Here is a 13,231-nt window from a genome sequence, read left to right as displayed (position 1 = left end):
ATACATCACATAATTCAATCTAGCAAACACCTGGAGGCCACTCATGGACCAGTTTCAGCCCACTTCATATTTTGCTTGATCTTCATGTTTTTATCATTCTCCATTTTAAAATTAGCTATATAGACTTTTGGGGGATTTCACATTTCAAAAATCTATATTCCTGGCTTGCCTGAGAAAACAAACAATAGACCAAGTGATAGGGCCTACATTCCAGCAAGGACACAAGCAGTTGACTCTGAGGAAGGTCTCAGCCCATTTTAAACTCAGAATATTCTCTCGAGTGGGCCATGCCCCCAGATGGCCTGCTTCACTCTAATAAATAGCCCAGATGTCCCCTGGAAGCATTTGCATTAGTAGCTTAGCCCTCCTTTGGCTTTCTTTAACACTGTTTGCTTCTTATTTTATTTGCTTTATCTTCATCTCAGCAATACTTACTTCAGGGGGACTCTCTGCCATGCAGTCTTCTAGACAGGAGCTTAGGATATGGTCATAAAAAAGATAAAGTAGTCTTACCCTCACGGAACTTTCACTGTAGTGTAGGAGACAGACAGTAGCCACGAGACAAAAAGTAAAATATAAAGTATTTTCACACTAATAAATGTTAAGAAAGAATAAATAAAGCAAGGAATGGGGGAACTGGATTTCAAGGGAGGAGGCTGAAATTGGATAGATAGGGAGTCCAGAGAGAGCCTCACTGATAGTAAAGACCTGAAGGCACTGAGAGAACTACCCCTGTGGTTGTCCAAGGAAGGAGCATTGGAGCAAGAGGGACAGCAAGTGCTGAGACCCATGGCAAGAGTAGGCCTGACATTTTCAAGCCATATTGAGAATACCAACATGGCTGGAACTGAGTGAGCAAGGTAGAGAATATGATGGAAATGAGTTTAGAGAAGTGATGCCAATCTGGGAGAAGAATGGAATTTGACTTTTACGCTGTGTGTGATGGGGAACCATTCAGTTATTTTCAGCAGAGGCTCAACATTTTTTGTTGTGACAATACTTGAGAGTAGTCTGTAATGGTGTGCAAACTGAAAATGTGAGATCAATTGGTGACTTTTCCAATAATCCAGGTAACAGATATGGTTTCAAGCAGTCTGGCACCATTATATGTAATGTGAATTTTGTCTTGTTTTATGATTGTTCAGTTGCTAAGTCGTGTGACTCTTTTGAGACCCCATAGCCTACCAGGATTCTGTCCATGGTGTTTCCCAGAGAAGAACACTGTAATGTGTTGCCATTTCCAACTCCAGGGGATCTTTCTGACCCAGGAATCAAACCCACATCTCCTGCATTGGCAGGAGATTCTTTACCACTGAGCTACCAGGAAAGCCCAAAATTGGTCTATCTTGCTATATTTTATAGTATAGTGTAGCATGCCTGATTTGCCCTTAGACAAGATATTTGCTTGAAGGGAAATATAAGAGATGCCACTTATAATATTAAGTTTCCTGATATCCTTGAGCCACACAATTTCCCAAGTGAAAGAATAGATGAGGCATTAGGGCTCTTTCTTCCTTAAACTGAATATGTAATGCTGATGACGTGAGAATTAGAAACTGTCCAAGAAAGCCTATATACATTCCGACTTTCGCTTCACCTCCTTGGAATGTTCCCTAGTCCTTCTATTGTAACCAGATAAGAACTGATGGTTGCTCTCGTGATAAAGGGCATAAGGTTCCCCCAATGGGGTTTATCATCAGTTTAAATCAGTTAGTAAAGAATTTAACTGACTCTTCAAAAGGAGGAAGGTTTTGGACAGGTCTTGAATTTTCTTATTAGTAAAGATACCTATAGTAATGTAGCATTGTTTTAAGTGCATTGCCTAAATAACATTCCATCCTCCTTCCCCAAGCCCAGATGATATTTTCCTTTCTGAGTTAAAATGGAGGTGTGTATGGTACTAGTGATTAATTACTAATGTGAGTCACACAATCAGTCTTGGTTTGGGCATGCATTACATTTAAAGGAATACTGTCAAAATCTCCCAACCCTTTCTTCCAGGTTATTACTGGAGGCACCTACAAATATTTGGAATACCAAAAGTTTCCTTTCATGTCTTAGAGATGACAATACATCCTCTAATTATCCAGGTCCTCTATTTATCTTGAAGAAAAAATGCCAGGCCAAGGCATATCTATGATGGTTGCTCCTTCCCTTGCAGATTGAAATTGTTCCACAGCTCAACATAATGTTTGGGTTGAGGTTCCAAAAGACCAATAAATAAAGCCCTTTTTCTCCTTGCAAATTTTTAGCCATTTGAGGGACAGGCACAATAATCACACAAATGGAGGTCAAAATATTTCCTTTATATTTGATAAAGCTGGCTTGGAGGACATGCTTAGCTCTGAGGCCACAAGTACTTCCTCATACTTCACCCAATCACAGGCAGAGCTGGATACAACTGCAAGTCTCCCTGATAGGGACAAGTATCACTTGCCTACAAAGTTTACTCTGTCTTAAAGTTGATTAGATTGTGCCTAAAAGAGATAAATACAAGAAACAACTCAAAAGGTTTCTCATACATCCATCCTCTCAAACTCACCAATTATAGAAGTCACTAGGAGATGTGAAGTCAGGGGAATGAAGGTCTGAAAAAAATAACTTTCATTTTATTTTCAAAAAATAATATTCTTTTTATTGAAGTATATAGTTGGCATATAATATTATTTAGTCTCAGGTGTGCAATATTTTGATTTTGCATATATTACAAAATGATTACAGTAGTCCAGTTAATATTCATCATCATTCATAGTTTTTCTTGTGATGAGAATTTTTAAGCTCTACTCTCTTATCAGCTTTCAATATGCAATAAAATATTATTAACTAGAGTCACATTGCTGTACATTATGTCTATATGACACATAACTGGAAGTTTGTACATATTGACCCCTTTCATCCATCTCACCCAACATTTCTTACCTTGTACTGTTAATATGTTGTACAACATACCTGGGCATAATTTGCAATGGGTTATAGTTTAAAGAATTAATATTTCAGTGTAGCTTTAATGTCATGTTTAATATCAATTTGAGAAGAATAAGTTGTGTTTTTTTTTCCTCAGAAGTACCTCATCATGTTCAATTGGCCAAGATTAGATCATATGCCAAATGCTAAGCCAACCACTTGCAGGGGGAGTAGCATTACCAGGAATAGCTTAGAGTAAACTTTTAGAGTGGGATGAATATTGGGAAATCAGTGGCCATGACCACCTACAGGTACAGAATGTGTCATTAGGACAACAGTCTCCCTCTTTTGCTTACCTTTGCTGTGCTGTTCTCTGTGCAGCTTTGTCCTCAGTCTCCAGACCATGGTAGGGTGAATAGAGCAGCTCAGTCTTCATATCCTCTCAGATTCACTCATGTCCAGTGGACAAGATCATTTACTTCACACCCAGCAGATTGTGCAAAAATATCATTGTGCCTCATTGACTCTGACTAGGTTGGATATCTAGTCATAAAGCAATCACTTGGACAGTATTTCAGTGCTCTGAAAGGTCAGACTTAGGTTGTTCCCAAGAGGAAGAAGGACATATTATTACCAGAAAAAGTGTGCTTGAATGCTAGACTGCAATGTGTTACAATTCAACACATTTTGCTACTTATCATACTTATGAATCATTCTTGCCATATATACATGTTCAAATATGTCTCCATTGTGTCAAATGTTATGCAGTCCTGAAACAGAATGAAACTGGGTCATTTGCAGAGACGTGGATGGACCTAGAGACTGTCATACAGAGTGAAGTAAGTCAGAAAGAGAAAAACAAATATATATATTAACATATATGTGGAATCTAGAAAAATGGTATAGATGATCTTATTTGCAAAACAGAAATAGATATTACAGATATAGAGAACAAATGTATGGATACCAAAGGGGAGAAAGGGGGCTGGGATGAATTGGGAGCTTGAGACTGACATATATACACTATTGATACTATGTATAAAATAGATAACTAATGAGAACCTACTGTATAACACAGGGAACTCTACTCAGTGCTCTGTGGTGACCTAAATGGGAAGGAAATCCAAAAAAGAGGGGATATATGTATATGTATAGCTGATTCACTTTGCTGTACAGTAGAAACTAACACAACATTGTAAAGCAACTATATCCCCATATAAATTTTTTAAATTGTAAAAAATGAAATTCAATCTACAGTGACAGCAAGCAGATAAGCAGAGGAGGCAGTAAGTAAATGTGGGATGGTGAGATAAACAAGGGGGCATGAGGAAAGATAAGGATTTGGATTTGTTCACTCTCATGACTGTGGGGATGGTTTCATGGATGTATACCTGTGTCAAATTCATCAAATTGTACACTTTAAAGATGAAAGTTTATTGTATGTCTTTATACCTCAATAAAGCTCTTAAAATTTACTAGTAAAAGTGGAAAGGAGGAACATTTTTTAAAAGCCTCCATGTGTTCTTTCATCAATTACCAATGAAATGTGAATTGTTACCATCTATTTTGAAAACATCCTTGTAAGAATAACTGTTTTTTTTTAATTTTAAGATAATAGACTATTGATTTTTGAAATTTAAAATTGGAAAGAAAATGTGTGCCCTTTTGTTTCTTCTTTTTAACAGCACATTTGTGAGAATCATTCAAATTGTTGTATGCAGTTGTAGTTTACTCATTCTAAATCCTGTATGATAGTCCATTGTATGAATGGATATACCACCAAATATGCAGTCTACCATAGATGGAAATTTGGATGATTTCCACCGTGGAGCTATTATAAATAGTTGATATGAAAAGTAAGATGATAGGAAATAATTTCCCAACCAAGATATGGAGGACAACAGGTCCAAGAAACAGAGAATTTAGTGGATGTTTTTCCACTGAGGAAGTTTAACCACTCTAGGGGGAACTGCTGAAAGCAGTTGAAGTTAAGGATAATTGGAATCCAGAGTCCTGGCAAATCCCATTAATTTTTGGTTGGGACTCAAAAGAATAAAAGTTAGCCAGAAATAAACTCTCCCATGAACTAAAGCATATCTGAAATTTGCTTTTAATTAAAAAATTGTATGAACTTTTATTTGCATCAGTTTTACATATGAATTTTTTCACAATCAATATTAATATTTTTATCCTTTGATAATTGAATCAAGTTTTTATTGATCTTTCCTTTTTAGTAATTATTTTAAGCTTTGTTGCTTTGTTAACATTCAATCTATCACTTGATTCAGATATTATATGTATTTAATAACCACTAAACATTGAGATTGTTTAGTTGGTTTTGAGTTGTTCAGTTGTTTTTTTCTTTTGTATTATTTTGTTTCATTTTACATTTTAATAAATCTATTTATATCAGAATAAATTTAGTATAAAATTTTCCTCAAATTTTTAAAGAATCATTCCAGCATTCCTTAAAGAATAATTCTTCATTGATTCTCCATCATTTTATCTAATTGGTTCTTATAAACTTATTTTTTCCTGAAGCTCTCTTTTCTGATAAATAGACTAAATTACCACCTATTGTGGAAACATAATCTCAATGTTCAGTAAAGGGAGAAATTAAATTGTGGCCCCTGTAAAACTGAGTTTCATGGACTGAAGGTCATACATGCAATAGGTGCTCAATAAATATTTGATGAATGAATAAGAGAAATAATAGTTTTCAGAATATTTAATATTTTAAGAAAATGCATAATCAATAAGAAAAAAACAGGGTATTAACTTGCCTATGCAAAGTGATCCTAGTTTCGTAAGAGCTTAGAAAAAATAACAAAACAAATAATGAGTGGTAGTATATGGCTGGGAAACCTAGGGAATGAGAGCTAGAATTGCAGCTGATTATTTTCTTTATATCAATTTACCAAAAATTCCACAATGTTAACATTGTGGAGTAAATTCATTTACAATAGATTAAAAGTAAAAGAAAGGGGACTTAAGAAATCAAGTCCAATAATGACCAGTAAGGTTGTTCTAATGGTAAAGAATCCACCCTCTAATGCAAGAGTTCCAAACCTTGGTCGGGAAGGGAGTCTGAAATGGCAACTGACTCCAGTATTCTTGCCTGGAAAATTCCATGGACAGAGCAGCCTGGTGGGCTACAGTCCACGGGGACTCCAGGAGTCACACATCACTGAGCTCACACACTTACAAGGAAAGCTTAGAGATTGGGTCAAGATGGCAGACTGAGCACATTTCTCCCTTTCTACCAAAAATCCTTGTAAATGACAGGAAAGGCATATTTCAGTATGAAAAAAACTACATAAGTGCACTGGGAGAAAGTAAAGACAAATTCCTAGTAGATGGAAAGCAGATGGAGTAGGGGCACTTATAGGATGGAGGTGGAGGTGAGCACAGGAGAAACAGGACCCTGAAACGGGGAGGAAAGAGGAGGGGGCAATAGGGAGGAGAATTATAGGCCCAGCTGCTTCAGATTTGGGAAAGGGGCGGGATCGGGAGACAAGTAGCACCTCCCATGCTCAGAGCAGTGGTGGGCTTAGGAGTTGAGGTGGGGCAGGCGGTGTTTGGCAGGAAGGGGAGGCTTCTCTCCTGGCAGGAAGCTGCGCTACGGAAAGAGGGAGGAGACTACTGCACCAGTAGCGGCTGGTGGGATCCCGATGTCGCAGAGGGGCAGCCGCCACCAAGAAAGAGGCGGAGGGCCCCAGAACAGAGTGCCGAAGACACCGCCGCCATCCTCCTCTTCTACTCCTCCGCCCTTCTGAAAGAGGTCCTCGACTAAAGATCCTCCCCTCCCAGCTCTTGCAAGCACCCAGCTCATCGCCTGCCTATCCTGCTTACACACAGACTCACCGAAAAGGAAGCTGCGAGGTGTCCGATTTGCACACGTGAAGCCTGAGATCCGGGCGGTGAACGCCAGGAAAGGAAAGGCCATTGGTGGGCGCCAGGACAGAGAAGGGGGATGGGATGGATTCCTGCCAGAGATAAGGGGTGGAGGCAGGCGCCGGGTGAGGCTAGGGTGGGAAGGGGGAGTGCAATGGGCAATAGGAAAGGGACATAGCGTTAGGAAGCAGGCAAGACATTGAAGATGAGCACAGGGAGGCGAGGGCACTGGGGGCCAAGAAAGCGAGTGGAGGTAGACAGAGGGCATGGGAGTAGCAGACTACTGGGATGTTCTGAGCAGGACGACAGTGAGTGAGGGCATGTGGGTCAGGGCTGTGGAGGGATAGGGGGTTTGCAGGGGATTCAGAGTGGGCGCCAGTGGCGGTGACGGAGGCTGAGGTCTCTGAACAAGGACGTAGTCTGCCCCCTCCTGCAGAGTTCCTAACCCCAGGCAGCACCACTGCCGCTGCCGCTGCCTCTGCCGCCTTTCACCGCAGCCTCAGGGTACCTAGAAGGGAGAGCGCTTTCAGGCACACAGCCAGGATTTCCAGCATTACTGCCAGGCTCATGGGGAAATTTTAGGCGCTGGCGCGGGGCACATAGAGACGTCGCTGTCGGCAGAATTTCACCTTATGGCATATTGAATGTTCCTCTCTTATCTTCTCTCCTCCTCCTGCAGACATGAAAACCCCCAACTCACAGGAGGCTGAAGGGCAGCAAACCAGGGCTGTTGCAGGAAAGGCCACTGGGTCTGCAAACATGATGAAGAAAAAAGCCTCCCAAAAGAAGCAGAGAGGCAGACCTTCCTCCCAGCCCCGCAGGAACATTGTGGGCTGCAGAATTTCACATGGATGGAAGGAAGGTGATGAACCCATCACTCAGTGGAAAGGAACCGTTCTGGATCAGGTGCCTATAAATCCTTCTCTTTATCTGGTGAAATATGATGGAATTGACTGTGTCTATGGACTGGAACTTCACAGAGATGAAAGAGTTTTGTCTCTTAAAATTCTTTCTGACAGGGTGGCATCAACTCAAGTCAGTGATGCAAACCTTGCAAATACCATAATTGGTAAAGCTGTGGAACATATGTTTGAGGATGAGCATGGTTCTAAGGATGAATGGAGAGGAATGGTCTTAGCCCAAGCACCGATCATGAAAGCCTGGTTTTACATTACCTATGAGAAAGATCCTGTCTTGTACATGTACCAACTTCTAGATGATTATAAAGAAGGAGACCTCCGTATCATGCCAGAGTCCAGTGAGTCTCCTCTTGCAGAAAGGGAGCCAGGAGGAGTTGTAGATGGTCTGATAGGTAAACATGTGGAATATACCAAAGAAGATGGCTCCAAACGAATCGGAATGGTCATTCACCAAGTGGAAGCCAAACCCTCTGTGTATTTCATCAAGTTTGATGATGATTTCCATATCTATGTCTATGATTTGGTGAAAAAGTCCTAACTGTCAGGATGAACTTTGCCACGTTTGTGAAAACAAATGTGTACTTTGTAGACATGCAAGATGATGTTACTTTTCAGTGTATTGAAAACTTTAGGGTCCATGTTGATTCAACATCTTTGCCAGCATAACTATTGTCTTGTTCTAAGAATACAAATGTATGTGGTCATGACATGCTGTGTGTAAGGAATTTGTCATGTTGAAAAGGTTGGGTGTGTTTGGTGGATGGAACATGAAAGGAAGGAGCAGCTGTAAATTCAGGCTGTGAATAAATTTCAGCTAGTATCATAATCAGTCAAATAAACATGGAATAGGACTTAGCTGGTTTGGGTTAGGGAGAGGAGAGGAGAATGAACTAGAGATGGGCTGTGGGGAAAAGGGAAAGGGAAGGTGGCTGCTTAAGAAAGGAGGTGGGAAGGGACTGGAAATGGAGAGGCTCCTAAGGGGAGGGATGACCTAAGAGTGGGAGGCAGCTAACTGGAAGAGGGTGAAGAATAACAGAGGGAGAGTGAAATCTTGGGGCTGAGAGGAAAATGGACAGGATAAATTGAGTAAGGAGGGACACAAAGGCGTTTAGAAGAGGTGCAGAGCAATGGAGAGAAAGACAAAGTTGGCAGAGATCTGAGGAGAGGCTAGAGGGATACTCCAGAAGGGAAGGGACACTGAGGAAGGAGGAATTCTAAGAAGGAAGACTGACAGAGGGAGTGAGAATAGAGAAAAGGGGGTATGAGGTGTGGAGCCGATGAGAGACGGAAAGACCCAAGAAAACCAGGCCCTCTGGCAGTATCCAAGTTGCCCTCCCTAGCTCTGTGCACAAAGGATGTGGCAACAAACAAACCACATGTTTGGAGCCTCCCTAGAGGGGAATTTTGACAGGACTGTCTTAAGAGTTAAGCAGGAACCAAGTTTATACTTAAAAGACTTTTATTATGTCAGGGACATCATGCCACATCTGCTGAGCAGAGCCCAGCCCTCAGCTTAAACACACTGCATGGTGCTCCATAGCAGGGGTCTGTGGGCAGTTTCCTCATATTTTCCAGAGGACCCCGGGGCAGTAAATCTCAGACCTGAAGTTCTTGGTTCACTTCCCCTACACTGAATAAATGGTTTTTTTCAGGAATGAGTTAGTGGAGTTCTCAGAACATAAGAGATGTGACACCTTGCATTTGGAAAGCATTTTATCCAGAAAAATGGAAACTTGCTTGACCCAGATACTGCACTCATCTCACTGTTCTTCATCCTCCAGGGCTAGGCTTTGCCTCCTTACAGAAGAGAGGCAACAAAGGATTGAGTTTAATGTTTCTCTCCAGGTCATGGGGAATACTTGACTCTCCATCTCTCAGCCCCTGCCTGAAACCACAGGTATCCCGCCCTGTCCCCCCAGCCTGTTTCACCAGATGGATGTCTGCTGCCTCCAGAAACCCCATTCTGGCAATATCCCAACAATACCAGTGCCTACTGACCCTTCACAGGTACCTCCTGACTAGTCTTGCCCACTTCAAGCACACAGGGAACTGTGCTGGAAATGTGTGCAGTTCTATTTCCAGGTGAGATAGGTGGCATGGGCAGTTGAATGGGGAGATGTGACTTTGTATAACTAAGTCCTTTGACTGTATCGCGCCACATAAGTGATTGGTGGGAAGCGGGTGTGGTAACTCCCAATAAATTCCCTTTGAAGTATGGTGTCCCAATACATGGGTCTTTGTCCTTCTGTCTTTCTTTCCTTCTCCCAGTTCAGCTGTGGAAAAAACTTCAAAACTCTCTCTGGTTTTCCTACTTCACACTCTTCACTGGCCTCAAAGAAACAATTCTGGTGTCTCTTCTGCCTAATAACTCCAGGCATAACAGGCAGACGGGGAGGCGGGGAGCTTCCCAGAGTGGAAAGAAGTTGGTAATTCCAGTTCATTCTCTCCCCCAACATGATCTGAAGCTGTTTGGCTCAAGAATTCCACAAGATAAACCCACCTCACCAGAGCAGGGATAGGTTTTCTTTCATACATCACATAATTCAATGTAGCAAATACCTGGAGGCCATTCATGGACCAGTTTCAGCCCACTGTCATATTTTGCTTGATCTTCATATTTTTATCATTCTCCATTTTAAAATTAGCTATATAGACATTTGGGGGATTTCACATTTCAAAAATCTATATTCCTGGCTTGCCTGAGAAAACAAACAATAGATCAAGGGATGAGGGCCCACATTCCAGCAAGGAATTCCAAGCAGTTGACTCTGAGGAAGGTCTCAGCCCATTTTAAACTCAGACTATTCTCTCGAGTGGGCCATGCCCCCAGATGGCCTGCTTCACTGTTATAAAATGCCCAGATGTCCCCTGGAAGCATTTGCATTGGTAGCTTAGCCCTTCTTTGTCTTACTTTAACCCCATTTGCTTTTTATTTTATTTGCTTTATCTTCATCTCACCAATCCCAGGCAGTCTTCTACACAGGAGCTTAAGATATGGTCATAAAAAAGATAAAGTAGTCCTACCCTCATGGAACTTTGACTGTAGTGTAGGAGAGAGACAGTAGCCAAGAAACAAAAAGTAAAATATAAAGTATTTTCACACTGATAAATGTTAAGAAAGAAAAAAATAAAGCACGGAATGAGGGAACTGGAATTCCAGGGAGGAGGCTGAAATTGGATAAATAGGGAGTCCAGAGAGCTCCTCACTGAGAACACAGTTTTTGAGTAAAAACCTGAAGGCACTGAGAGAACTACCCCTGTGGCTGTCTAGGGAAGGAGCATTCCAGCAAGAGGGACAGCAAGTGCTGAGACCCATGGCAAAAGTAGGCCTGACATGTTCAAGCCATATTGAGAATACCAACATGGCTGGAACTGAGTGAACAAGGTAGAGAATATCAAAGAAGTGAGTTCAGAGAAGTGACACGAATCTGGGAGAAGAATGGAATTTAACTTTTACACTGTGTGTGATGGAGAACCATTCAGTTATTTTCAGCAGAGACACAACATTATTTGTTTCATTTTTTTTAACCAGGACTCTCTGGAAACTCTTGATAATAATTGGTTACAAGGACAGAGGGAGGAATATCAAATATTTCAGTGAAATACCTGATATTTGCCTATAAGAAACTGAAAGTTGAATATAGGTTACATTTTAGATGAATACAATTAGAATATTTTTTTCAATGATAAATGTGCATGTGTGTCTGCTTAGTCACTTCAGTCATGTCCAAATATTTGTGACACTGAGGATGGTACCCCCCCACGCTCATCTCTCCATGGGATTCTCCAGGCAAGAATACTGGAGTGGGTTGCCATTTCCTTCTCCAATGGAATCTTTCTGACTCACGGATCAAACCCACATCTCTTATTTCTCTTGCATTGCAGGTGTTTTCTTTTCCACTATAGCCACCTGTGCTAGTGGTAAAGAACCCAGCTGCCAATGCAGGAGACGTAAGAGATGCAGGTTCAATCCCTGAGTTGGGAAGATCCCCTGGAGGAGGGCATGGCAACCCACTCTCATTTTCTAGCATTGGAGAATTCCATGGACATAGGAACCTGGAAGGCTAGTTCACAGGGTCACAAAGAGTTTTCATGACTGAAGAAATTTAGCATGCATTCACATACAGAGCCACCTGGGAATAGTGCAGGATTAATCTATTTTCCATTTGCCGGGGAATATACTCAAATCCCTTCATACCTTGCACACAAAACTAGTTCTGATTGGATAAAAAGTTAGTATTCAATTTAGGAAGTAGCATTTATAAAATATTAGAATAAAGTAGAAGAAAGTGTTTATATTTTCCCTATGGAAATGGTGAAAAAATTATTTAGAAACTATCATATTGACAGATATTGATGGAAATTTTGATAAATACTGTCATATTAAAATATGAATCCTCTAATTTGAAAAAAGATCATGCTGTAAAGTGGAAATTGTTATGATATACACCTTTCTATTCATCAGATCAACAACATGCATGAAGTTGAAAAATATTTGCTGTCAATCAGATAAAAAAAGTGAGAGATCCCATACATTGCTGGGAGTTCTGTTGGAAATGTTTGCCATTATCTAGTGAGTTTGAAGATGGCATATTTCCAACAGTTTTACTGTTAGAGGACAGTTCTGTATGGATTCCTCTACATTTTGCAAGCAAAGGAATGATTGGTTTTGGTTTGCCAGTTTTGTTTGAAGGATGTTTGAATAACAAACATCTTTTTGAGATGGAATAGTGGTTCCTTCTATAGCAATGAGCAGGAATGCTTACTTCAATATAATAAATGTCTTCTTCTACAATAAGAGGAAGACATATTTACTGCCCATTTTAAAAGATTAAGTTAATTAGTTTCCTTTCCTCTAATGCTATCTACTGTGTATATACGTGCCCTGTGTCCACTTACTGTCACCCTGTGGTAAGGGGACTTGGATATTTAGAGTAAAACTGCTGATAAGTCTGACTGTAGCTGTTGCTGTGAATAATAAGCTGTTAACTAGGAGTAATTGAGGAAATTGTTACAAGATGAGTACCAGGAAGTACATACAAAGACAGGCTGTAATCATGTGTTATTTCTTTTTTCTTAATTTTAATTTTTAATTAGAAGGTAACTTACAATATGATGGCTTCTGCCATACATCAACATGAATCAGTCATAGGTATGCATATGTCCCCTCCCTCTTGAACACCCCTCTAGGTTGTCACAAAGCACCAGCTTTGGGTTCCCTGTGTCATACAGCAAATTCCCACTGGCTATCTATTTTACATATGGTAATATGTTTCAGTGCTATTCTCTCAAATCATCCCACCCTCTCCTTCCCCACTGTGTCCAAAAGTCTGTTCTTTATGTCTGCATCTCCTTTGCTGCCCTGCAAGTAGGATCATCAGTACTATCTTTCTAGATTCCATATATATGCATTAATATATTCAAGCATTATTCCTTGATAATTCAACTCCAGTTGAAAGTTGTTCCTCAATCTAGTCATTAACCTCAGGTCCACTCTGCTACAACAAATAGTC

At 40.6% G+C, this 13,231-nt stretch overlaps 1 protein-coding gene across 1 annotated transcript; it reads left to right on the top strand.

Moving 5' to 3' along the window:
- The first annotated feature begins 6,466 nt into the window (after positions 1 to 6,466).
- LOC139034183 (spindlin-2) lies at positions 6,467 to 9,944 on the top strand. The gene is made up of 2 exons (XM_070464622.1): positions 6,467 to 6,852; positions 7,478 to 9,944. The coding sequence occupies exon 2, from the start codon at positions 7,480 to 7,482 to the stop codon at positions 8,254 to 8,256; it is 777 nt and encodes a 258-aa protein (XP_070320723.1). The 5' UTR covers positions 6,467 to 6,852; positions 7,478 to 7,479; the 3' UTR covers positions 8,257 to 9,944.
- The last annotated feature ends 3,287 nt before the right edge of the window (positions 9,945 to 13,231 follow it).

This window comes from Odocoileus virginianus, unplaced genomic scaffold (assembly GCF_023699985.2).
Source record: "Odocoileus virginianus isolate 20LAN1187 ecotype Illinois unplaced genomic scaffold, Ovbor_1.2 Unplaced_Contig_35, whole genome shotgun sequence".
NCBI lineage: Eukaryota > Metazoa > Chordata > Mammalia > Artiodactyla > Cervidae > Odocoileus > Odocoileus virginianus.
The sequence above is the reverse complement of the archived record's forward strand: the minus strand, read 5'-3'. Positions and strand labels throughout refer to the sequence as shown.